The following is a 24,714-nucleotide window of genomic DNA, read 5'->3' as shown; positions in this document are numbered from 1 at the left end:
CTCACCTGGATCTTCCAGCGGCTGCTCTGAGCCCCGGCCGCCCGTCCCGAACTCCTCCTGCTCATCTGCCCCCAGATGCCAATCTCCTCCACTTGGCCCATTTCACCGCCGGCGCGACAGCCTGTAATGTCTGCCTCGTCAACTGTCCCATCGCGCCGCGGATCTCCATCCCCAAGCAGCTCACTGCTTTTCTGTTTGTTTCCTCCCTCTGCTATTATTTACTAATTTAGCTCTGGCAAGCATTTGGGATTGCGGTTGGGGGACAAGTGGCTCTGGTACCAAAACAGCACTCTGTCCAGTGCTCCACTCTGAGGCCCCAGTCCCCTCTGTCTTCGCTCCTTCTCTCTTCCACCCCATTCACCACCCTTCCCTCCACCGCCCGGCCTCTTCCTGTGGCTTCCGTGCCCCATCCGTGAGCGTGTCTCTCTTGTCTTGTCTCGGCTCTCCCCTGTCCCTGTGTCTTCTAAATATTAAATCCCCCAAACGGCTCAATCCTTGTTTAAAATCCTCTCCTCTTTCTTGGCACCAAAACGGTGCTTGGCAAGGAACTCTCGATTCTCTTGCTTTTCAATATTTTTATTTGGTTCTTCATTGTTATTTTCTTTTGAGCTGTTTGTAAATTGTTTAGGGGAGTGAAAGGCTTAGTCCAAATGAAGATGAATCAATCCGACTCAGGGAGTTGTGGCTTGAGTTTCTTCCCCTTCCCCTGAAGGAAAAACTAAGAGTATCTCCCAAGCACACACCTGTAACCCTCACCTCCCCCGATGTTCTCGCCCTAGTTCTCCCAATGCCCATTCTCTTGGATACCCGTTTGTCTCTGAACCTCTGCAGCTTAATCTCTACCCCTCAATATCAGACCAGGACAGGAACCATTAAAATCTCATCGAGTGGTCCGTACAATCTGGGTTTTATTCAATGAAATAAACACTTAATGACAAACATCTGTTGGAGCCTAAATTCTAATTACTTAACCTAGCCATCTGTAATTTTAATGATTTTTCTGCGATTTTTGTTCTTTGCAGCGTGATTAATGGGGCCGGCGTGGGGAAGTGGCGGTTCTGTGTCTCTATCCTCGGCTCTCCCGCCTGCAGTTTGCACAGTGTTGGGCAGGGGGCACGGGTGTGGCTTGCGGTCAGCCAGCTGGTGGTGCCGCCCGGGCCCAGGTGGCCACACTCAGCTTGAACCCCTGCGTCCAGCAGCTCGGAAATGCGGCGAGTGCAGAAGGCACAGGGGGCGTAGGGGAGGCGGCGGAAGAGAAAGGGAGGGAAAGGAGTCACGGGGGATGTCAAGCGGGGGAAGGGAAGAGTTGCGGGGAGAAGACGCGAGAAGGAAGAGAGATTGGAACTGAGACTGAGGGCAGAGGAGAAGGGGGGAAAGAAGAGGGCCCTGGAGGCAGCAGAGAGCAGGTCCCCATGGAATTGCTGGCTGCAGCCTTTTTAGAAAGCTCGAAGGGGAGACGGAACCAGCCTGTGCCTTCCTGGAACATGATTACTCCTCGCCTTCCAGCTCCCCGGCAAATGAAAGGGCTGGGCTGTTTGTGCTGGGAATTTCAGCCCCCAAAGAGACAGGAGGAAGCACCGCTTTTCAAAAGGCAGTTGCTAAGTGAGAATCCTTGAGAAGGATTTGTTGCTGTTTGAAGCTGTTCACCCTTTCTTTCCACATTCTTCCAGGTGAGGGGTTTCTGTAACACTTTCCCTTCCCTCTCTGGGGGGTGGGAGGGGTTGCACCGAGACCATGGGTGCAAGGCTCCTGGCACCGAGAGGCAGACTTAGGCTCTAATCTCACCCTTCCGTGCCTCAGTTTCCTCATTTGCCACGGAGGGGTGTGTGACCACTCTCGCTGGCTATTGGGATGTCGTAAGGAGGAAAAAGAGGTGGGGGTGGGATACTTTCGTGGGAAGTGCTGCCGTAGCCTTCAGCTCTGTGCACGGATGAAACAAACGGAAGGGAGCGCCCCGGTCCCCTAAGCTGGAAAGAACACATGTCCTGATTTTGCTGGCAAGAAAGCCACAGGGTTTGGCCAAGAGAAAGCCGACTGAGGTACAACCACAATCTGGGACCCAGGACCGGCTGTCCCCTCCCGGTGACCGGGGCTAGGTCTCAGGCTTGCCCTTAAGCTCCTCACACCTCCCCTTTGAAATAGGCTTGTACGCTTGTTCTCCACCCCCCAGCATGGAGGGAGCCTCTGGAGACGCCCCCTCCCTGAATGCCCCCCAACATTCTTGAGGAACATAAGGTGCTGAGGCTTCGGGAGGTCTGAGACTGGGATTGGGAAGGAGAAAATTGAGGTCAGGAGGGTTGCTTCCATGTGACAGGACACGCGGCCCCGGCTCCACCCGGCACAGCGTCTCACACACTAAGTGAGCAGCAGGGCGGTCTTGGCTTCCTCCTCCTCTGGGATGCCCTCCCTGATCATTCCAGGCCGAAGTGAGGGGCTTCACTCTGCTTCCACAGGGGGAGCAGCATCCCTCTCAGGGGACATTCTGGGAAACTGATTAAGAGGTCTGGTGTGTTACCACTTGATCTGTTACTGTCCTGCCACCACTACCACGAGACTATGCCAGGCTGGCCTCCCTGCTGGGCCAGGGGAAGCAGGAGAGATAATGTGGAGCAGAACTGCCCTAGCCCAGATTCACTGAATGAGTTGTTTAGACGAGCTGATCCCCAGCCAGATTAGGAATCCGGAGCTAATCCCTCCCCCCTCCCCCCAGGTGCTCCGATGCACGAGCGGCACAAATGCTTCACGTTACATGCTTAGTGAGATTTAGGGGCTGGTCGTTACACAGCATTTCTAGCAAAAGCTACCTGATGTATTTACTAATGCCTATCCCAGTGGCTGGCAGATAGCATGTTGAATAAGCCCATTCATTGAATAACTGTCACTTGAAGACAGCATTATAGCCCATTTTATCTTCCCGAGAATCTCCTAAAGTGGTCTAGCATAATCAGCCCCAAATTACAGATGAAGAAGAATCTGAGGCCCCGAAGCATTACAAAACTGTGACCCAAGATCACAGAGCAAGAAAACGGCAAGGCTGGTATTTAAATCCAGATCCTGTGCCTCCGAGGCCAGTACTCTCTTCGGCACGTGTGAGCATGGCCAGCCCTAGAGACCCGTGAGAGGCACGGGGCTGGCTTCCTCGTTGGGTCCTTACAAGCCCTCCCACTGGGTCCCAGGGAAGGCCTCTTGCCCGCCTGCTTGTGGTCAACGTGAGTGCTGATGGAAGGGCTGAGACCCTCAGAGAGTAACTGGAAATACGTCACACGGAACTTTTATTTCACGAGGGCCAGATGCCAAATGTGGGACAGCCTGGGTTGGAGAGCAGGCAGCAGTTTCCTTTCCTGATGTTCTGCTGTGAGTCTTTCCGGTCCGTCAGCCTCATTCAAATACCGGAGCCACGGTGGCAGGACCGGGAAGACAGGCCTGCATCCGGCTGGGAGGGATGCACCTGGTCCTACCGTGACACTGTGCTTGAAGACATCCCGCGCTGTCCCTAACGCATCTACTGGCAGTGAGAATCCCCCTTCTTCAGATGTTTCACCCCTGCCAACTCCTTTCTACGGATTCTCACTTCTTTTGGGTCTAAAATACGTTGTTGGGATGTGCTCCTTAAGCCTTTCCTGAAACTCAGTTCTCAAGTGCCCTTCTCCCACCTGGCTCCTTGATCAAAGCCCCCTGAGCTTTGCATAAGCTCTGACCCTTTAGTTACTTCTTCCTCCCTAAGATTTCTACCAGGCTATGCAATCAAAGAAGTACAATGTTTGCTGGGAGGTCACTCTGTCCATGCCCCTGCCTTCGGCAAGTCTACCACTGGATGACCGTCTTGGCCAACCACTTCGGTGTCCATTGTGCAGATGTTCAGAAATGTCCTTGCCCCGGACGTGTATCAGAGGCAGGTATGCTCCTATTTTTTACATGTTTTTTTTTCCATTTTTTACTTATTTTCAGAGAGAGAATATGTGCACAAGTGGGGGAGGGGCAGAGAGAGAGAGAGGGAGGGAGAGATGGACAGACAGAATCCCAAGCAGGCTCCATGCTGTCAGCATAGAGCCCAACATGGGGCTCGATCCCACAAACCGTGAGATCATGACCTGAGCCGAAATCAAGAGTTGGATGCTCAACTGACTGAGACACCCAGGTGCCCCATATGGCTCCCATTTTAAAAGCCACAGAATGTCCCGTTCCAGTGGGGTGCCCAATTCCCCTGCATCTCTCAGGCCTACTTCTTTTCCGGTTCTTTCTATCTCTAGCTCACTGTTCCACCTGCCTCACTTACTCATATGACAAATACCCACTAACTACTTTCACTTCGCCAGGCCGACTGACAGAGGCAAGAGAATGATGGCCCTAGAAAGAGGTAATATGGCCGAGGAGTTAAATCTCTGAACTGGGTTCTGATGCTAGTTCCTTGGTTCACTAGCCGTGTGACCCTGGGCCGTTCACTTAACCTTTCTGGGCCTCAGTTTCATCAGCTGCGAAGTGGAGATACTGACGGCAGCTCCTTCAGAAAGTTACGTGAGCATCACCTGAGCTGTCTTATGGGGCTTCGCGGGGCTGACATGTCACACGGCTGGGACGGGACCTAGAAAGCCAGGCAATCCCAGTCCCCTGAGAACTTGTCTTTTACCAGACGGACACAAGCACACATACTTGACCTGTCCTCACAGAGTAAGGACATCAAACCCAGCGGAGTATGCCAGGGACGACTTCCCTTCCATCACATACACCACAGGGGAAGGGAGTACAGAGAGGAAGAGCGTGGGTGAGGGCATAAAGGAAGCCTCCTCGGATGAGGACCTACTCAGGGCGGTGGTCCAGTGTGATGGAGAGAACCGTGGACCCGGAATCAGGAGTCTCCGAATCGAATTTTGCCCTGCAAAAGCCCTGGCGTTAGACTTTGAATAAGACCTCCACGGCCCCACCCTTAGCCCCACTCCCAGTCTGGGCTTCAGTTTCCTTTATTGAAAAATGAGGAAGCAGATGAACCAAAAGTGCCTTCCACTCAGAGGATTCTTTTTTTTTTTTAATGTTTATTTATTGAGAGAGAGCAAGCGCCCACGATCAGGGGAGGGGCAGAGAGAGAGGGAGAGAGAGAGAATCCCACACAGCCTCCACACTGTCAGCAAAGAGCCTGACATGGGGCTCGATCTCACAAACCACGAGACCATGACGTGAGTCAAAATCAAGAGTCAGCCGCCTAACCGACTGAGCCACCCAGGTGCCCACAGTCAGAGGATTCTTGGATCCTAAACTCAGGCAGGCCCCAGCAACAGCACGACCAGGAGTCTGGCCATAGGGGATGCGCAGACATCACTAAACGACGGCTCCGTGGCCCTGCAGGGCGGTCGGTCTGCTCCCCCCCACCAAGCTCTCCGTTTACAGCTCATCCCCGTCAAACCTCTCTCGTAACCACTTCCCAGCACCCGTACACACCTCTCTTTGAGCTGGGTGGGGCCGGGCAGGGCAGGGCTCTAGGAAGGAGTGTGTGTGTGTGCAGGTAAAGGGGCACCGGGGGTAGCAGGGGCTCCGGCAGGTACTTACCGCAGGGCCAGTGAAGGGCACGTGGTCGCAGTTCTCCTGCCAGGACTGGTTGAGGCTCTGGGCAAACTCTTGGAAGAAAGCATGCGACTGGTTGAAAATGGAAAATCCCAGGATGTTGACACGATCATCCACGAGGCTGTCCATTCTCTGGAGCGAGAACTCCTGGAAGACCGGGCAGTCAGAGAAGAGGGTTAGGTTAGCCAGGGAAGAGGTGCGGGGACGCACTTGGCTAGGGCACATCTGGGGGGCACATCTGGGAGACCAGAAGGACTTCTGGTCCAACGGACACTTGCGGGTGGGCACCCTGCTCGGTCCTCAGGGTCCAGAGAGAACCACGGGTTGTTCTCAGAGGGCTCACGGTGTTGAGGGAGGGGAGGAGAAAAGAAGCGAAAAAAGCGGAATGATCTCTAAGAGAGGTGAGTGCGACATGTGCTGTATGGAGAGAGGAAAGAAAACAACAAAACTAACATGCCTGGTGGAGGCAGGGCTGTGTCCAAAGAAGACGTGACCCCTGAGCTGAGTCTTGAAGGAGGCAGAGGCATTTTCTGGGTGGGGAATATAGACGGGCAAAAGCGATGAAACACAGAAGTGGCCGTGATACAAAGGCATCGAGGTGAGGAAGTGTGACCCCCCCCCCCCTCAGCCAGCTGCCTGCGATGTACTTTGACAGGACATGGCTCCTCAAAGTGTGGTCTCCAGAGCACCTGCCATCGGAATTCTCCCGGCTGTCTTTTTTTTTCGGTTTGTTTATTTATTTAGTTTTGAAATCGAGCGAGAGAGAGCATGAGCAGCGGAGGGAGACAGAAAATCCCAGGCAGGCCCAGTGCTGTCAGCACAGAGTGCGACGATGTGGGGCTCAAACTCGCGAACCATGAGATCATGACCTGAGCGGAAATCAAGAGTTGGATGCTTAACCAGCTGAGCCACCCAGGTGCCCCGGTCTCGCGGGTAACTATTTATTTTAAATTTTTTTTTCATGTTTGTTTATTTTTTGAAGGAGAGAGACATGGAGTGTGAGCGGGGGAGGGGCAGAGAGAGAGGGAGACACAGAATCTGAAGCAGGTGCCAGGCTGTGAGCTGTCAGCACTATGCCCGACGCGGGGCTCGAACCCACGAACCGTGAGATCGTGACCTGAGCCGAAGTCAGATGCTTAACTGACTGAGCCACCCAGGCACCCCTCCCAGGTAACGGTAAAGAAAAAAAAAAAGTGACAATCCCTGGGCCCCACCCAACACCATCTGAATCACCTGAGCTGAGGCCCAGGAGTCTACGTTTTTAGCAGATGCCAAGGCTGTTTGCACACCGATGTTTGGGAGTCACTGGGTGAGCACGTCGGATGCAGGGGCATGGGGGATGGTGAGAAATAAGGCCGGAGAGGTCAGCAGAGGCCAGAGCACAGGGGCTTTCTCCTGTAGGTGATGGGACCCCAGGGGACTGTCAACAGAAGAGTGGCCAAACCAAGTTTGCTGTGGAAGAATCTCAACCTGCTGGTCTGCACGGAGAGTTGTGCCTTCACTTGTTATATTTTTTTTCCATTCATTTAATGGACACTCAAGTGTTTATCATGAGCTAGACACAGGCACAAAGGATGTTCTGGGTACAGAAGATACGAACAAGAGAGACACGTGTCTTGCCCTCAAGGAGCCTGTGGGCTAATGGAAGAGGCAGATTGTAAGCCCGTAAATAAATAGATATAATTTTGGTCATCTATGGGAGGCCGTGGGGCGGGGGGCTGCCACTTTAGAAGAAGCAGTCAGAGAAACCCCATGCGCAGCAGTGACGTTCAGAAACTCAAGGGAATTCTCCCAGGACCCGTGGCCCTCTTGCAATCCCTGGGCCGGAGCCAGCCGATCCCTCAGCAAGCTAGAACCTGCGGGCATGAGTCCCATCAAGGCTAGTCCGTGTCAGAGGGAGAAGAATCGCCCTCCTCAGGCAGGGCTGAGCTCAGCGTCCAGGACGTCTAAGGCTCTAGGCAAGGAAACCAGGCAAGAGGGTGTGGATTGGTTTAGCTCACCAATCCTGCTCCTGGAAGAATTCTCCGAACGCAAGTCAGGTCACTTTCACCCACTGAAGTCACATTCGTCACACGTTCGCTCTGAGTACCTCACACACGGCTCCACACCCCGTAGGCACACAGTAGTTACAGACCCCAGGGCTAACCCATCGGCCACTCTGCCTGACATGACAGATGGGAGGTGCCTGGGGCTTACTTTCCGGCTGGGCAGAAACATTGCTTTCCTTCAGGAAGACTCCCTTCCTTAAGACTTAGCTCCTCCAGGCCCCTGGCCTGTCCCCTCACATCTAGAGCCACTGCCAAGGCCACAGGCCTGATCTCCCGTGCCCAGAGTCTAGCCTGATAAACTGCAGCTTACAGACCGAAGCTACAAAGATTCCTTTGGAGCCTCTCACCCCTGACAGCGTGGAGTCGGATGAGGATTAGGTAGATGTTAGATCCTGCCACGTTCCCGTTAGGGGAACACAGACACGTCAGAGAACGTATTGATTCATAAACTGATACGATCTCCGGGCTCTCAAACAGGGCAGCTGTCCATGCACCGTGGGCTCCCAGCAACACAAGGCACAGGTGGCTAAGAAGAAGATATGCATCTGGTAGGGGAGGGGTGTGGCGGGACAAAGAGCCAGGCTGCTGTCAGGCAACTGAGGGGCCTCACCAGCTGGAAGATGTCCCCTCTCCCTTGGTTTCCTTGTCAATGTGGCCACAGATCATCTCTCCCCCACTTCCTCCTCTCCCCCACGCAGGCTGACAGAAGGAGGCTCATCTCAAGGGAGCCCTGACGTCTCAGGTGTCTGCAGACTCACAGAGGCCATAAGAGCATGGAGTGAATAGGGCTTTGGTGTTCAAATCCAGGTTCCTCAAATGCGTGCGAAAGGCTTGGCATCGTCTTGGGCACACAGAAGCGCTCAACGTATGACAGTGACCAAAATCTGACCCTGAGATCTCAGGCAGCTTCTGACCCTCTACCTGAGTTCCACTTGCTGTGGAAACCTGAGCTGGAAAGGCGTTTCCTTCAACTCTGTGTTCTGGGCAGAGGAAGAATGAATGAGTTAATTACCGACACTCCGAGACAGCCCCTCCAGAAGTCAGCCAGGGTGTCTTTTTGCTTTTAATTCCTACCTTCTCATCCCTCAATTATATCCTTTTTCAAAGGCCCCCTTAAGATAAAAAGATCCAGCAGCTTCCTTGATAACTCAATCTATTTATAATGACTCACGGGAGAGCTTGTGGAAGGACAAGAAAGGGGGCGGTGTGTTCTCTTATCAAAATTTCCCGGGACACTCTTAGACTCTGCTCCCTGAGTGCCCTCTCAGTTAGGAAGTGCCTCTTTATGTCTAAACCTGGCCTCTCCTGCCGCCGTTGAAGGCTGATTTCTAAATGAACATGCAAAACCGCCAGTTTCTATACAATGAACATCTTCTAAGCCAGCGTTTCCCAAAGTGTGTTCCTCAGGACACTAGCTTTTCCAGGATGTTAACAGGAATTGCACAACAGCAAGGTTCCACGTTACGGTAAGAACAGACCGCTTATGACACCTGCCTTTTCACGATTCGTAACACACGCTAGCATGTGAGAGGCTTAAAGACGTCCTCCAGCAAAGCAGCTTGTTTACGTTTTGTTCAACCCAGAACCTTCCAAACGTGTTAACCATGGAACGTTTTTCCCCTCCAAAACCTGAGCGTCTCACAGTAGTGCTCTACAAAATGTACTCAGGGAAACGCTACTTTAAACGCATTCAAGGAAACATGGCTTATAAACCCCAAATCAAGCGGTGGAAACATTTTGCTGAGAGGGATATTTCCTAAAGTTAACACATTTGAGGATTGGAGGGGATTAAAAGCCATCTGGTTCCTGCTGCCCACCACAAGCTCTAAGAATGCACACCTGGCTCCCTTGGGTTCCCTATGTTCCCCTAACCACACAGCCTGGCTGGCTGCAACCTTACTTGAAAGGAGAGGAAGGACTGGAAGCCGTGGGGTGGGCTTCTTACAGGAGCCTTCATTCTCTTCTTGTAAGTGCTTCAGGAAGGGAAATCCTAAGGGTCCCCACTCCCAATGGGAGTGGATTCCATCGTTGTGACACCATGGGAAAGCAGGGGGAAGAGCAAATGGTAAAGCCGAATGGCAGAGGACGTCAAGACCAAATCTTCCGTTACTCCAAGTCTGAATGAATTTGTGACAGGCTCTGTACTGCACCTAGAGCAGGGCCTGATACCCAGAGGCTCTTTGGTAAATGTTGGCTGAGGACTGTTGACTGAAGATGTTTCTCATTGACTGAGGACCCTGGGGTCCTCAGCGCGCCTAACTCTTACCACTAATCCACAGTCTTGCTCCTAAAGCAGGCGTAAGAACACGAGTAAAATTTGCGCCACCCCCCGCCTGTCCTCTGGATGTCGCGTTATCGTACTTCAAAAGACACATTCCTGACAACTTGTTTTCTTACCACTTGGCTTTCGCATCAGGACATTCTTAAATGTGTATGCACGCACGTACGGGTGAGCGCGTGTGTGCGAATTCTTGAGTACGCGATGATTTGCAGGGAACTCGATAGCTACAGCTGAAGGCCATGTTGTGAATGAATTCAGGGGTTACCCTTGGATGAGGGGTATTTTGTTTTTCTTTTATTTAAAAAAAATTTTTTTTTTCAACGTTTATTTATTTTTGGGACAGAGAAAGACAGAGCATGAATGGGGGAGGGGCAGAGAGAGAGGGAGACACAGAATCGGAAACAGGCTCCAGGCTCTGAGCCATCATCAGCCCAGAGCCCGACGCGGGGCTCGAACTCACGGACCGCGAGATCGTGACCTGGCTGAAGTCGGACGCTTAACCGACTGCGCCACCCAGGCGCCCCGGATGAGGGATATTTTGAACAGGCATGGAGAAGGGTTTGAGAACACCGTGGAGAGGTAATCATCATGACTGGCATAACCTGTCTGAGTGCCCCCTCACTTTCTCCAGCAGGTGGGACGTTTCCAGGGTCCTGGTCTACCAACGGGCATCTGCTCACGTGCCAGCTGCAGAGACTTCATGGCTCTCCAGCCGCCAAGCTTGGAGCAAGGGCAGGCTGTGAGCCCGGGGACAAGGTCGGGCGACCAGAGCGCAAAGCGCAAGAGGTTTGAATGGTCCAGATTCAGTTCTTGTGCTTGACTCTAAGGAGAAACGCAGAAAGCCAAACAGAGGCCCCCGGGTGCAGTCCATTACCTCACCCTACATCACCTGGGCCTGGGCCCGCGTCAAACGGGGAAGTAGCTGAGATGGCATTCTATGATGTTCTATTTGCCCTACAGCCCCTTGTCCCTTGTATTTCTAACCCCGTAGCATATTACTCTTCCCCCAGCTACGTAAACTAGAAATTCCAAATTTTCCTTCATCTTTTAACTCCACATCCAGTCCATTGCCAACTTTGTCAAATCTGTCTCTTGAATGTCCCTCGAATGTCTCTTAAGTCTGTCCCCCCTTCCCATTTTTAAAAGATTTTATTTTTTTAAGTTCTTTTATTTATTTATTTATTTTTCATCTTGAGGGAGAGAGTAAGAGAAGGGGAGGGGCAGAGAGACAGGGAGACAGAGAATCCCAAGCAGACTCTGCAGTGTCAGCACAGAGCCCGACACGGGGCTCGGACTCACGAACTGTGAGATCATGACCCGAACCAAAAACAAGAGCTGGACGCTTAACCAACTGAGCCACCCAGGCACCCCAAAAACTGTACCTTTAAATAATCTCTACACCCAATGTAGGGCTCCAACTCACAACCCTGAGATCAAGAGTCACCAGGCGCCCCCATCCCTCCCTTTCCAATCCCACCACATCAGGCCTTCATCGTTTCCCCTTTCCAACAGCCCTGTTAACGAAGGCCACACATCCGATCTCAGGAGACATGGCCACTCCACTGCACAACCCCCAGGCACCATTTACATAGATGGCAGTGTGAGGGGTGGCCCCTGGAGTTGTGCCGTGTGGCAGTCCCATCAGGAGACATTAGGGTGCGGCAGAAAGAGCACAGGGTTTGAAATAAGACAATCCTGGGTTCTAATCCTGATTGGCCACAAACTAGTTGAGTGGTCTCGGGCAGGTCAGTAACGTCTCTGAATTTCTGCCTGGTCACCTGTAAAATGCAGAGAACACCTGCCCTGCGGGGATAATCCATGGCAAGCGGCTGGCGCAGAATAGGCATTCGTAACATGTGAGTTCTCTTCCCTCCAAATGCCGTCCCTCCTCCACGCTGCCCCCTTCTCTTTCCTCTGCCTGCTCCCCACGCTACAGCTGGATCCTGACAAAGGGAAATATCGGGCTTGGGGCTTTCTCCTCTCTCCTTCTCTTCCCCTTCACTCTTCAGGAAGCTTTTCTTAGCTACTCGTCAAATGAGAAAAGTTTTGCTAAATAAGTTGCCATAAGGTGTTAATTGCTTGGTGTGGCTATTTGTGTCAAGACAGAAGGCTTGGCGTTCCAGATCTTCCAACCATAAATAATGACAACAAAGCAATATTCACAATAGTAACAACCGCTACAATTTATTGAGCACCTACTATGTGCCTGGCCGAATTAAGCACTTCACACGCAGGATTTCAATCCATCCCGACAGCAGCCCCATGACATAGAAGCTGCCACGGTCATCATGTAGCTGAAGGAACTGAGGCCCAGAGTCGTGATGTGGCTCTTCTGAGGCCACACAGCTGTCAACAAAGGGGTTTGGATTCAAACCCAGGCCCAGCTGACTTCAAAGCCAGGGCTCCGTGTTCTCATACCACCTACTACTCACCACTGTGCGGCCGCGGTGGGGAGAGCCACCAAGGGTCAGGGGTGCTATGAGTTCACTGGGATAAGGCGGTAGAATTCCCGGCAAAACGGAGTTAAAACTGATTTCAGAACACACGACTCGTAAGACCGATGAGATTTGCAGCTACAAAACGGACACTGATAGACAGAGTAAAGGGATTACCACACATCAACTAAATCTCGGCACGAGAAGGATTGTCATCACAAAGGGAAGGGGTCTGGGGCTTGGTGGGGGTCCCAGACCGAGCAACTAAACGACGACCTCGAGAGCACGGGCGAGCCAAGGTTTGTGCCACACCACGTATGCTCAGCATGAAGAGCCCAGAGAAGGAAAGTGAGCGGACCCCAGGGTGCCGCAGGTGGGAAGGAAGTGGAAATAAAGGCAGTATGATCGAAGACGTGTGTGGCCGAGGTGCGTCGAGAAGTGGGCAGTGAACGCAGCTTCGTGAGCTTGGCCGTCTTGCGTGAGTTGCTCAGGACCCTTAGCCATCCCTAAGACGCCTCTGCGGTCACCATCGTTTGCGCCACAAACGCTTCCCTGCTGGCTTGTCGGCTCTGTCGTTCATTGCTGCGTCCCTAGTGCCTAGAGACAGGCAGTGAAAGCCAAACAAAGCTGCCTCATTGGTTTAATTAAACGATTAGGAGAATAATTGTTCCGGACAGAGCAGGCATAAATGTAGAGTTATAACGTTTTAAGGCACATACTCTCTATTGGTACTTTGTCCTCGATTTTCCTCACTGAAATCCCATATTCCGAAACCAATCTTTGCCTTTTACATTTTTTAATCTCTTTATTTTTATCTCTTTTAATTAGACAAGTTTCCTCGTTACAAAGTGAGGGGAAAAAAACACTTCACAGTGAGGCTTAAAAGAGATCGTGTACAGGAAAAGCACTATACAAACTCAAAGGAAGATACGAACTCCTTGAGTGATTAGCATTAGTAATAGTAACAATAAAATCGCTCAAGGAATGCATTTTGCGCGCACTTTCAGGCATCGTTAACAGGCAGCGAGGAGGCAGCATGGGGCGGAGGCTCCCGGATTGTTCCACAAAGCCGAGCCTCTCTGTTCCTGCGTGAAACCCTCAGCTCCTGGTGGCCCGTGGCAGTGGCCCAAGAACCTGAACAGCTCCCTTCCTGCCACGCCCACGGGCAACCCCTAAAACGTGCCATTCTGATGCCTGACGGTCTCTGGAACCTCCCTGAATTCTGCCACCCAGACCTAGTTGGGTTCTGTCTTTCTTTGGTTTCTATTCTTTTTTTTTTTTAATTTTTTTTTTAACGTTTTATTTATTTTTGAGACAGGGAGAGACAGAGCATGAACAGGGGAGGGTCAGAGAGAGGGAGACACAGAATCTGAAACAGGCTCCAGGCTCTGAGCTGTCAGCACAGAGCCTGACACGGGGCTCGAACTCACAGACCATGAGATCATGATCTGAGCTGAAGTCGGCCGCTTAACCGACTGAGCCACCCAGGCACCCCTGGTTTCTATTCTTAACAGTGGTGTCTTCAAACACACCCTTGCTTTGTGGCTGCTTTTGCCCAAGACTCTGCCTTTGATCCCTTCACCTCCATGCCCAGCCCTGGCCTCTCACTGCCTGAGAGGGGAGGCCAGCAGCCTACCTCACCTAAAGCCCAAGTCATTTATTAAACATCTATTTATTACTGAGTTAATAACATTCACTGCTTCTGTCGTCACGGCTCTGCATAGCTCACAAGGCACTTCCATAGATCACTTCTGGTCCCCACAAGGACATTCATATTCCCATTTGCGGGAAGAAGAAACCAAGGTGCCTGGGAGTTAAGTGTCTTACCCAAAAGACAGACATAGGATTAAGACCCGGGTACTGGCATAGAAGATCAGTGCTTATTATCCCATTTCTCCCGACTGTGCACCCAGAACCAGGTCACCAAGAGGCACAGGATAAACTAAATACATGTGCCCTTCCCTGAGGTTGCTCACGATTGACAACCTTTTTTTAAGAACTTTTTTTATGTTTTATTTTTGAGACAGAGAGATCGCAAATAGAGGAGGGGCAGAGAGAGAGGGAGACACAGAATCCAAAGCCGGCTCCAGGCTCCGAGCTGTCAGCACAGAGCCCGACACAGGGCTCCAACTCCCAAACCACGAGATCATGACCTGAGCCGAAATCAGACGCTCAACTGACTGAGCCACCCAGGTGCCCCATGACTGACAGCCTTTTATGTTCTCACCCCAGGAGTACTGAGAACACCAAAAGATTCCAACTTCTTAGGCTGTTATTATGAAGCTGGACTAATGCAAGATATCCTTAAGACTTTATCATTCCCATACTTGAACTCCTGATCCTTCCTCCCCCATCTGATTCCCACCCTTGGTTGCCTACTTGTGAACGTGACCATCATCCACCTGCCGTTCAGTTTAGAATTTGGAACTCCTTCTCTGTTTCTTCCATTCTCTCACGTTCCCCATCTCATTCAGTTGTGCATGCATTCATTCCTGGTCATTGGAGAACATTTTACATCCTCCACATCTCTTGAATCTTTCGCCTGCCCACCATCCCCACCACCTCTGCCTCAATTCAGATCTTCACCAGCTTGTTCTTGGACTACCAACTAAGCCATTTACATCTCTCCGAGCTCCTTCTCGGGGCTACTGCTGGAAGGATCTTCCTAAACTATACATTTGATCACGAGTCCCCTTCTACTTCCCAATGCTCTAGACCGCAAACAGGGCAAAAACAAACTTAGGTTTACACACATGTCTTTTCATGCTGTGAACCCTGTCTACTCCTCTGTTCATTCTTCACCTTGACCTCCTCCATCCCCAAGACAGGCGGGACGAGCCCTTGCCTCAACCGGGCCACCACTGTAGATATACCTATCATCAGAACTTTATATCATGTGAGTTTGTCCAAAGCTGCCTTCCAAGGACTGGGTGCTCTGGAGACAAATGCACTCATATCACCAGCACTTACACCGGTGCACGACATAGAGAAAGAAGTCAACACTTTTGGTTGAATGAACCTAAGAAGAGAGTGCCTGGCCACTCGTCCCTCACCTTACCCCATGGACAGCATGGACCTTTCAACTTCCCAAGGATCTTCTTTATGGCTATATCCATTCATTTTTTCTGGGGACCCAAGGCATGGCAGAGGCCAGGTCCCAGACCCCTGTCTCATAAGTGCCCTCTCAGCCTGTCTCAGGAAAGCCCTCATGGCTCCAGCCATGAGGAGTCCAGAGAGCTGGGTACCCGTGCATCCCCTCCCTCCCCACACCCGGTTTCTGTCTGCCTGTTAATCTGCATCAAAGCCTCTGCTCTCTGCAGGCTGGGTGATCGCTTTTGTGGAATAGGGCTTTGAAGAAAGTAGCAGCTGGGAGGCTAATTCATACCTGTCAGTGAATTCCATTTAATGGGAGATTTGGTCCTAAACCTCTCAGCCCCCAGATCTCCTGGATTCTTCTCCCTACGTGCCTCCTATTCATTTCTCCCCGTGACCTAAACACGCGTATCTGTTCCTCCCAGGGACCCAGTCCCTTCTCTGCTTCTCTTTCCCAACGCGAATCCACAAACAGGACTTCAAATGCAGACCCTATTCCGTCTCGTTCATTGATCTGTTCCCTGTACCTTACCCCATGCCTGTGCTTAGCAAATGCTCAATACACACTCGTTAAATGAATTAACGTTCACCTGTAAACACCCGTCAGGGTGGGATCACCTTTCCAAAGCCTTTGGTCATTTGCTCCCAGGAAGAGGAAGGCAGAGGCTAGGGGGAAAGACCTTCCTATTTCCACCCCAGCAGCTGTGACCGTCTTCGTTTTGCACTTAGAAATCTGTTCTGTGCCTCTGGAACTCAATAAGTGGTTATCAACTGTGAAGCTGAAACCTCCGTGGGTCAAACTGACATGAGAAATAGTGGACACTGTGCTCTCCCCTTAGGCTGGGGATTGCTACTGCTTCTCTGCAGGTCTGCTTCCTTTATCAGACATCGATTCCTTACTTCTGAGGTCCCCTGCACTCAGGATCCATTGATCAGGCCTCCCGTCTCCACATCAGGCGCTAAACCTCCCTCTTCCCAGGTCCCAACTCATTAGCCTCAGGCACGTAGAGACTTGAGGCATCCCTTTCACAAGGGACATAAGGAGATTCTGAGGAAGGTGAGTGATGCGGTCAATCCGTAGCCCTGGCCTCCTACTGACTCTGCCCATCGGCATCTCTGCAGCAGGACCAAAACGATGGGCTCCCGCAGCGGCTGGGACTCTCGCTGTCTCTGACATGCTCAAGATCAGTCAGGACGAATGTGACTAAGGCAGGACCAGAACCCAGGCCACTGGGCTCTCAGACTGTTTCCCACAGGGGAGGGAACTGTAATACCAGGAGACTTTCAGATCTTGGCCATTTTTACCTCATTCGTTGCACAAAAGATATGAGCATCTCCTATAGATGACACATCCCATGAGGCACTAGATATACAACAAAGCCTGTCGCTGTCTTCAAGGTCTATATATACCTACTCGGTGGCAAGCCGGAGACGAGTCCCAGACAGTTGGTCAGCACAAGTGCTAGGGGTACGGATCAAGGGGGTCCCTTGTATCACAATTTCTGTGGATTTTCCTAAGCTGAGGGCTGGTTGCAAGACAAGGCCTGACAGAAGAGCAGAAGCCACCCGGATGGAGAGGTGGGAGGAGGAGCCCGGAGCCCCAGGAGCGAGGGTGTGTGATAAATTCAGGGAACTGTACGTCTCTCAGTCTGGCTGGGGCGGGCTATGGGTGGTGGGGAACAGGGCAGGGTAAAGCCCAGAGAGGGAGGTTCGTAAGAGGCTGCTTTGGACTTTATCCTGAGGGGAATGGGGAACTACTGAAGGACTCCAAGCAAGAGAGAGCATCTGGAATGGTTTCCAGAAGATCTTAACTCCTGGGCAAGATAAATCCAGTTTTGAAATCCATGGGGGTTATTGCCGGAGGCTTCACCCGGTTGGGCAGATGTCACGTTCACTGCTGGGCTGGGAACGTGAGGTGTCAGAACCGCAAAGACGGGGCTGGGGGGAGCCTCGGATGGTGATTAATTGAGCTGCTGATGCCTCTGACACTGAGTGGAGCCTGATGCTGGTGACAGAGAAGCTGGATTGCTTAATAATAACATTACTTGATACTCCTAATGGTGCTTGTAATACAATAGCACTTATAATGTAATAATAATAATAACACGATTTGCCATAATGTCTTTTATTCTCAGACTCCCTATGCTTTCCAAACATTCAGTAAACCCCAAACATCCTTCTCAGCAGGGCCCAAATTCCTCAGGACCAGGAGCTTCTGTGGTGCGAATGCAGTGCCAAGCGGCCTCAGTTTCCCTCTGTACTCCGGCTCTCAGTCTTCTCTCTGGGACTGGTTTACGGACCACCAGCAGGAACTGGGGTGCTCCCTGCCCAGAGCCCTGCAGCTGGCCAGCAAGGAGAACCTGGCTGTGTCACCTCTCAGGAGATATGTCATTTCCTGTCCCAAGACTCTCCAGTCCCCTCTTCCTGGTTCCATGGCTGTATCTCTTGTCTATCCTTTCAGCAGGTAATGGCGGGGACAGATGGCCAAGGAAATAAACCAACATACAAGGTTGGCAGCGTGGTAGGGAGGATTCGAAGGTGGCCCCCCAAGAGTCCCCCCCCCATCCCACAACTCACTCTCTCTCTCTCTCTCTCTCTCTCTCTCGTCAGGACTGGGGCTATGATGGTTTCTACTTCCATGATTATGTTATGTTATAAGGCACAGATTATCCAGGTGGTTCTGACCTAAGCACTTGAGCGCTTTAAAAACAGTTTTCTCTGGCTGGTCACAGACGAGGAAGTCACAGAGATTCCAAGTGTGAGAAGGTCTGACATAGAAGGAGGTTCTGTTAGTGAGATGAGATCGGGATGTCACAGAGGACCAGAGAGTGGCCTCTGAATGCCGAGAACAATCCCCAGCCAAAAGCTGGGAAGAAAACAGAGATTTCAGTCCTGTAGCCACAAGGACATGAGTCCTGACAACAGAAATGAGCCTGGAAGAGGCCCCCGAACTGCGGATGAGAAAACGGCCAGCCACCATCTCGATTTCAGCCCGAGCAGAGAGCCCAGCCACGCCATGCTGGACATGTGACCTACAGAACTGTGAGCTAATAACCGGGGTTATTTTAAGCTGGTTTGTAGTTATTTGTTGCACAGCAACAGAAAATTAATACAGCACGGAAAAAGCAATAAAGATCAGTGTGATAAGGACAAGGTGTGGGCTGGGAGGTCACGGGCAAATTCTCAGCTCCACAAGCTCAGCACATGTTGACTGAAGGGCCCCAGACCGGGCTCTCAAACTTCTCTGGTTCTCACTTTCCTGCTTCGTAGAACTGGAACACCTATCTGGTGGTGATATTCTGAGGACTCAAGATCCTGGACGTAATGCTTAGAACGGTGTCTGCACAGGGGTGGTACTCAGAATCAGGAAGCGATCACTATTCCATTGCCAGCTATGGAAGTGGGTAGATTTTTTAAAAAATATTTACTTATTTTGAGAGAGAGAGAGAGAGAAAGTGCCTGCGCGTGAGAGGGGGGGAAGTGGCAAAGAGAGAATCCCAAGCAGGCTTCCCGCTGTCAGTGCACAGATCGACTCAGGGTTCCATGTCACAACCATGTGACATCATGACCTGAGCCAATATCCAGAGTTGGATGCTTAACCGACTGAGCCACCCAGGCCGCCCTGTAAATGGGTAGATTTTTATGATCAGACCCGTGATTGGACATGATCGGGGACTACTGGGTCACCGGACAGAAGGGGAGGCCGATTCCTCTCTCACTGAATTAATGGCACTTCTGAATCGTTAACAAATTTGTGACAGAGGGCAAGGCAAGTCTTCCTTTCTCCCAAAGCTCTATTGCACAGAAGGCCTGGGCAGTCACAGGGGTCCATTTCCATTACGTTTCCAGAGATTCTAAACCAGAGGAGTCCCCAGGGTCTACTTCCTATTTCAATTTGATTGATTTCATATGCACAGTCTGGTGCACCCAGTCGGCGACACACACAGGCATAGATGAACGTGTGCGCGTGTGTGGGTATGCGTGTTAGGGCAGATAGAGGGAACAACTTTCAATTACTATTAAATGGATGATACACAAATATCTCAACCTTAGTTCTGGGAGCCCCGCGGGACCCACGTTCACTGTCATGCTGTTTGTCAAACATCAGCAAAGGGGTTGTCTGATAATTGGCTCCTCCGATGCGAAGCAGTTTTTTCCGCCTCCGCTAGGGTCTCAAAACCCCCTATCGAATGCTTCTCCGGTTTCCATCGATTTTCCTGGCAATATTCATTCCACTCTTGCATCCCCTGCCCCACGTGGTAAGGATTCAAGTGCATCTGGAAGCTCCTGACTCAGCTTTAAAAACCAGACCCCAGCGCGAAGCCCAGATGCCGGGCTCCTCCCCCAACCCAAGCTCTGCGATAAAGGCCTAACTGGGTCATTTCCAGTTTCAATGATCCCGCATCCCTGCTACCGGTGCCTGGTTCTTCCAGGATAATTGACCACAGTGCCTCATTCCCCCACCGCCCCCTCAGATATACTGATTAATCAGCCCCGGCTGAGACCAACTCTTGCTTTGGGTAGACAGCAGATGAAGAAACACGAGCGGCATATCTCAAATATGGTAGTTCTTGGAGAAGCCTCCTAGGCAGCTCGGGATGACTCTCTCGGTCACCCGGGCTGGCCAAGGGGAAGGTCCTCGCCCAACATGACTCAGGGAGCGTAGCCACACATCTGCCCGCCCAGGCAGGCCGTGGCTCGATTCAAACGCCTCCTGGTCCGTAGCCCCCTACCGGGTATGGTCAAGAGTGAGGAGAGAGGAAGTTTCAGAAGCTCCGAGGCAGGGGTGGCCATCTGAAGAGCAGCAGTAACACAGGAGGACTGAGTGTTAGACACGAGTCCTGCCGGCCCAGGGCTGCTGGAGCTCCAGCTGAAGTTTATCTACACCACCTGGTACCTTGAGTCGGGTCTGGACCCGTGCCTTCTGTCATCTGCCCCCTTGACGGCCACCACAGCCGCCTGCGGCTTTCCTTCCCCAGGGCTCGGCTTTGAAGGTCCTGCCAATAAAGAAGAGCAGAGGACGAGCCACTCTGCCAGTCCAGGCTGAACCTGCTTCACGATAAGGATTGGGGCAGAATCGTTCACCCATTGGATACTTACTAGTAGCTGGCTTCATGAGCACATCAGGGCCACCCCACTATAGGGCCGGCCCAATCTCCCTACTTTTCCCCAGGCAGCCCTGGCTTCACTTCTCTCCTTAGGTCAGCGGGGGGGGGACATCACCTTGCAGGGGGACAACTGTTGACAGCTATCCACGTGAGCCTCAAGTGTCTCAGGCATGTGTGACAAGCTACGTCCACACTCGAGGTGTTAACTCGGGTCCACTTGGGACTCAACCTCCCCTCTCCACCCGCCTTACACAGGACAGCAAAGCTGGCTGCCTGTGTGAGGAATGAAGGCTCTGAAAGGTTCTCCCCACCCCAAAATACCTTCCTCACCAACTTCACAACTTTCCACATTATCTGCTTCCTTGGTTAAGGCCTTGGTTAAAAAGCAAATGTTGTCTAAGGCATTAAACTGTGTGTATCCTTCATTTAGACAGAACGTCCTGCCCATCCCCCTTCGCCACCTGGCCAATCCCCAGAGATTCTTTAAAGGCCCCTGGGGTGCAGCCTCCTCCAGGAAGCTTTCCCTGAACCTGTTGGGCTAGGCCAAGGGCGCCTTGTTTGATGGTCCCATAACGCCCTGGGAATATCTTCCTCACTTTATTTAACCTGTTAACTTACGATAATTTACTTGGGTTTATCTCCCCATCTAGTGTGACCCCCTCGACGACGGAACTTTATTCATTGTTGCATCCCTGACACAGTGAGTCCTCCGTCAGTGCTGATCCAGGGAACGTGTGGGCCTGCGGGCCGGGGGACCTCCGGTCCCCACTCCTGGCTCTCACTAGGAGAGCTCAGGTGAGTCATAACTCCCTCCTCAGTTATGTCCCCAACTGTGAAATGACAAGATTTAGCTAGATGCTCTCAAAGGTCCCCAAATTCGATGCTATCCTCATCCATTACCATATTGGCACAAACTGAGTTTTGAGACTGGGGAGGCCCGTCATCCATTGGGGAAGGAGGCTGGGCACAGGGGACAGGATGGCTACTTCCGGGCAAGGGGAAGTAAGAGAGCCGCACAGCTCAAGAGTCAGGGGTGCTCGGTCCCACTGTGGGGACCTGGCCTGTGGAGAGCACGGGAGAGATATGCAAGGCGGACAGAGACACTGAAAAGCCGTGTGGAGGAAAATCACCTACTTCACGTGGTAAACATGTTGGCCAGGAGAAGTCACTCAGCCATTGTCATATAAATGGAGTCCAATCCATGAAGTCAACAGCATTTCAGAGTCGAGAGATCTCTGGAGACCCTCTAGTTTACTGCCAGGGGAGGAAGGACTTGTTCAAGGGTACACGCATGGTCAGTTGGTGGGACGGCCAAGACAAGATCCTGGGCCTGCCAATGCCAACGCCAATGCTAAAAAGTCCATCAACTCTGCGGGGCAGATGGGACGTCATCTGACCCAAACCTGGCTTTGCTGGCTCTGGTTCCATCTGTCTCCACCCCACTCCCTTGCTCCAGCCGCATTGCTGCCACCACGCCCTTGCTCAGACTCTTGCCTTATCTCTGCAGACGTATCCCTCAGCCATTCTCATTTCTCACCATCCTTTAAAACACGATAAAAGGAAGCCATATCTGTAAACCTTTCTTCACGCTCCCGAAGAAGCACCAAATGCTCCTTCCTCTGGCCTTCCATACCTCGCACTTACAAACAGAGCTCTTCAAGCCCCACCACGCGGCTGCTTGGATTCCCCAGCATACAGTAGGCACTTAATAAATCTCTGCCGAATAAGTATAGTCGATTTTAGCATTTTCCAAAGGTAAGTTGCTAAATCACGGCTGACTAACCACTTTATAATCCTATAACTCGGGCCAAGGGGCTTCCAGCAGTCAGCCACAGTCTCCCCAAGTGCAATTGCAACGAATAATTCTTCAGTCAATACCTCCTAAATCTCCTTCCAATTCTCCCTGCCATTCCTCTTTCTGAATACACCCCCTCCGTACCAGCGACCTAGCTCAGAGCGCAGGCACGGGGGGTCAGCAGCCAGAGAGCACAATTTTGGAGTTAAGAGCTTCTCCTTAAGACGCTGGCATACCCACGTGTGTGCCCAGGAGACATTCGATACCGCCGGACCCGCTACGTCATAGGGTTGGCCTTGGATGGGGGTGGTACCACGGAGGTTCAGACAGACACATGGGGAGCTTCCACTCCATTACTCTTTTCCTAGTTACACTAAAAACATATTTATTCACCAAAGTGTACTGTATTATGCAGGGTAGTTCTTCTAGAAGGCTCAATAAAGGTGAAGTATGTAGATTGACTTAATAATTTTACAATGAACTACACTTTAGAATCAATTGCTGTGCCACTAGACAGTTGTCTGACTGATGGATTGTTAGCTGCTGGCTAGCTCTGTGTGTGCATGTGTGTGTGCATGTGTGTGCACCTGTATGGTGTGTGCTTTTGGTAAAAGACTAAAGATACAGAAGACGTCTGAGCACTGTGGGAACTGTCATTCTAACCAGGTGAGAAGCCAATTGTGAAATGTTTCTGATATTAGCTCTGATAAACCTAGAGGCAATAGGTTGGGAAACTGAGGTTTAAGGATGGACATACCCAACAGAGAAGCAGCAAAGAAGGAAGGGAAGGGAATAATGTTTACTGGCAGCCCGCTGAGGAGTTCCACGTCCTTCACAAATATGTTCTGTGAACAGAACACAGGGTGCTGGGAAGGTATCAGGGGAGACCCCCCCTGAGGAAGTGACATTTAAGTAAGATCTGAAAAAAGACAGGGAGGGTTGGCTCACCAAGGCAAGGATCGGAAGGGACGGATGGTGAGCACTTCCTCTGGAATCAATGGTTTTCTTCCTCCCTGTCTGCCCTGGCTCCCCTTTCTGTAATCATTTCAGCAATTCCAATTCCTTAATCTCTCTGATAGACCTTTAGAAGAATAAACACAGGCTTGGTCTGCTTGACAGTAAAAATGAACTCGGAGGAGAAAAACTGGCTGCATATATTCATTCTGCCCAAACAAGACAGAGACAGGGGCTTAGAAGGGTTATTCCTTGCAAGGACTCATTGGGACCTGGCTACTCTTCGGGAAGCTGAGGAGCTGTTGGCTGAACAGAAACTGCTCTCGTGGGCCATGCGGGCCCTCCAAGTCCATGGTCATTCTCCCTCACCTCCAGGAAACATTCTCAATCTGAGGGTGCTGTGATGTGGAATGCCCCTGGCAGGGTATAGGATAAAACAAGTTCAGAGCTGGAAAGACCCCAAGAGATCACCTAATACAACTTCATCATTAAAAATGTTTTTTAATGTTTGCTTGTTTACTTATTTATTTATGTTGAGAGACAGACAGAGCGTGAGTGGAGAAGGGGCAGAGAGAGAGGGAGACACAGAATCCGAAGCAGGCTCCAGGCTCCCAGCTGTCAGCACAGAGCCCGACGTGGGGCTCGAACCCACCAACTGTGAGGTCATGACCTGAGCCGAAGTTGGCTGCTCAACCACGGAGCCACCCAGGTGCCCACAACCTCCTCATTTTATAGATGAGGAAGTGAAGTCCGACGGGGGGCACAAATGTGATAGAATGAAGTAGTTAAGAGCTAGAACCACCTGGGATCATGACCTGGCTCCACTACCTTGAGTTTTAGGAGCCTCCGCTAGCTCATCCGTACAATGGGAATAAAGCGGTGCCTTCTTCTTGAATGGTCTTGAGGTTTACGTGAGAGAATAACTGAGAAGCACTAATGACAGAGCCTTGAGTGTGGAAGGTATTCACTAAGTCAACCATCATTACTGCTGTGTCACTCAGCTAATTCACAGCAGGGCTATAACTAGAAGTCATAGCTGCTTCTCTGGCCTGTCCTCTATCTGACGTCAAGGCTCTTGCCGCTGCAAACCCTCCCCATGTCTCCCAACATGGCACGGCCAGCACCCAGCCCCTTCTCTCTAGATTCCCCAAGGGAAGAACTCTGCGGTGGCCGTGGCCTCTCTCTACACCCCACAAATGGCAGTCTGCCCTCCGGCACAATGGTGGGACCAGGAGCACCAAGGTGTAGGCCCGGCCTGGGGCACCACAGTGCATCGGTGATCACGGCACCCAGCTAGCCATGCCACCGACACCTGCCAGCCCAGGGCCCCACTATTTCCTGCCTTTCACTGACATTTCGCCACTTGTGACCCTTAACCTTAACTCTCTACGCTTCTCCCCAGAGGCTGCAACTCCTTCCTTTGGCACCAGGCCCATCTGTAGTC

At 51.6% G+C, this 24,714-nt stretch overlaps 1 protein-coding gene and 1 long non-coding RNA gene across 2 annotated transcripts in view; both read right to left on the bottom strand.

Annotated features, from left to right (window-relative positions):
- Nucleotides 1-24,714, bottom strand: part of GRIK4 (glutamate ionotropic receptor kainate type subunit 4) — a 311,988-nt gene that overhangs the window by 111,953 nt on the left and 175,321 nt on the right. The window contains 1 exon segment of the mRNA XM_045038428.1: nucleotides 5,542-5,703. Within this exon segment, the coding sequence (XP_044894363.1) occupies nucleotides 5,542-5,703 (162 nt within the window).
- Nucleotides 14,481-23,838, bottom strand: LOC123380368. Its single transcript, XR_006586044.1, has 3 exons — nucleotides 21,140-23,838; nucleotides 20,311-20,410; nucleotides 14,481-20,207 (listed from the first exon to the last, which is right to left on the bottom strand). It is a non-coding gene; the product is annotated as an uncharacterized LOC123380368 (long non-coding RNA).

The sequence above is a fragment of the Felis catus genome, chromosome D1 (genome assembly GCF_018350175.1).
Source record: "Felis catus isolate Fca126 chromosome D1, F.catus_Fca126_mat1.0, whole genome shotgun sequence".
NCBI classification, from domain to species: domain Eukaryota; kingdom Metazoa; phylum Chordata; class Mammalia; order Carnivora; family Felidae; genus Felis; species Felis catus.
Note: the sequence above shows the minus strand (reverse complement) of the source record. Positions and strands in the feature narration are given on the sequence as shown.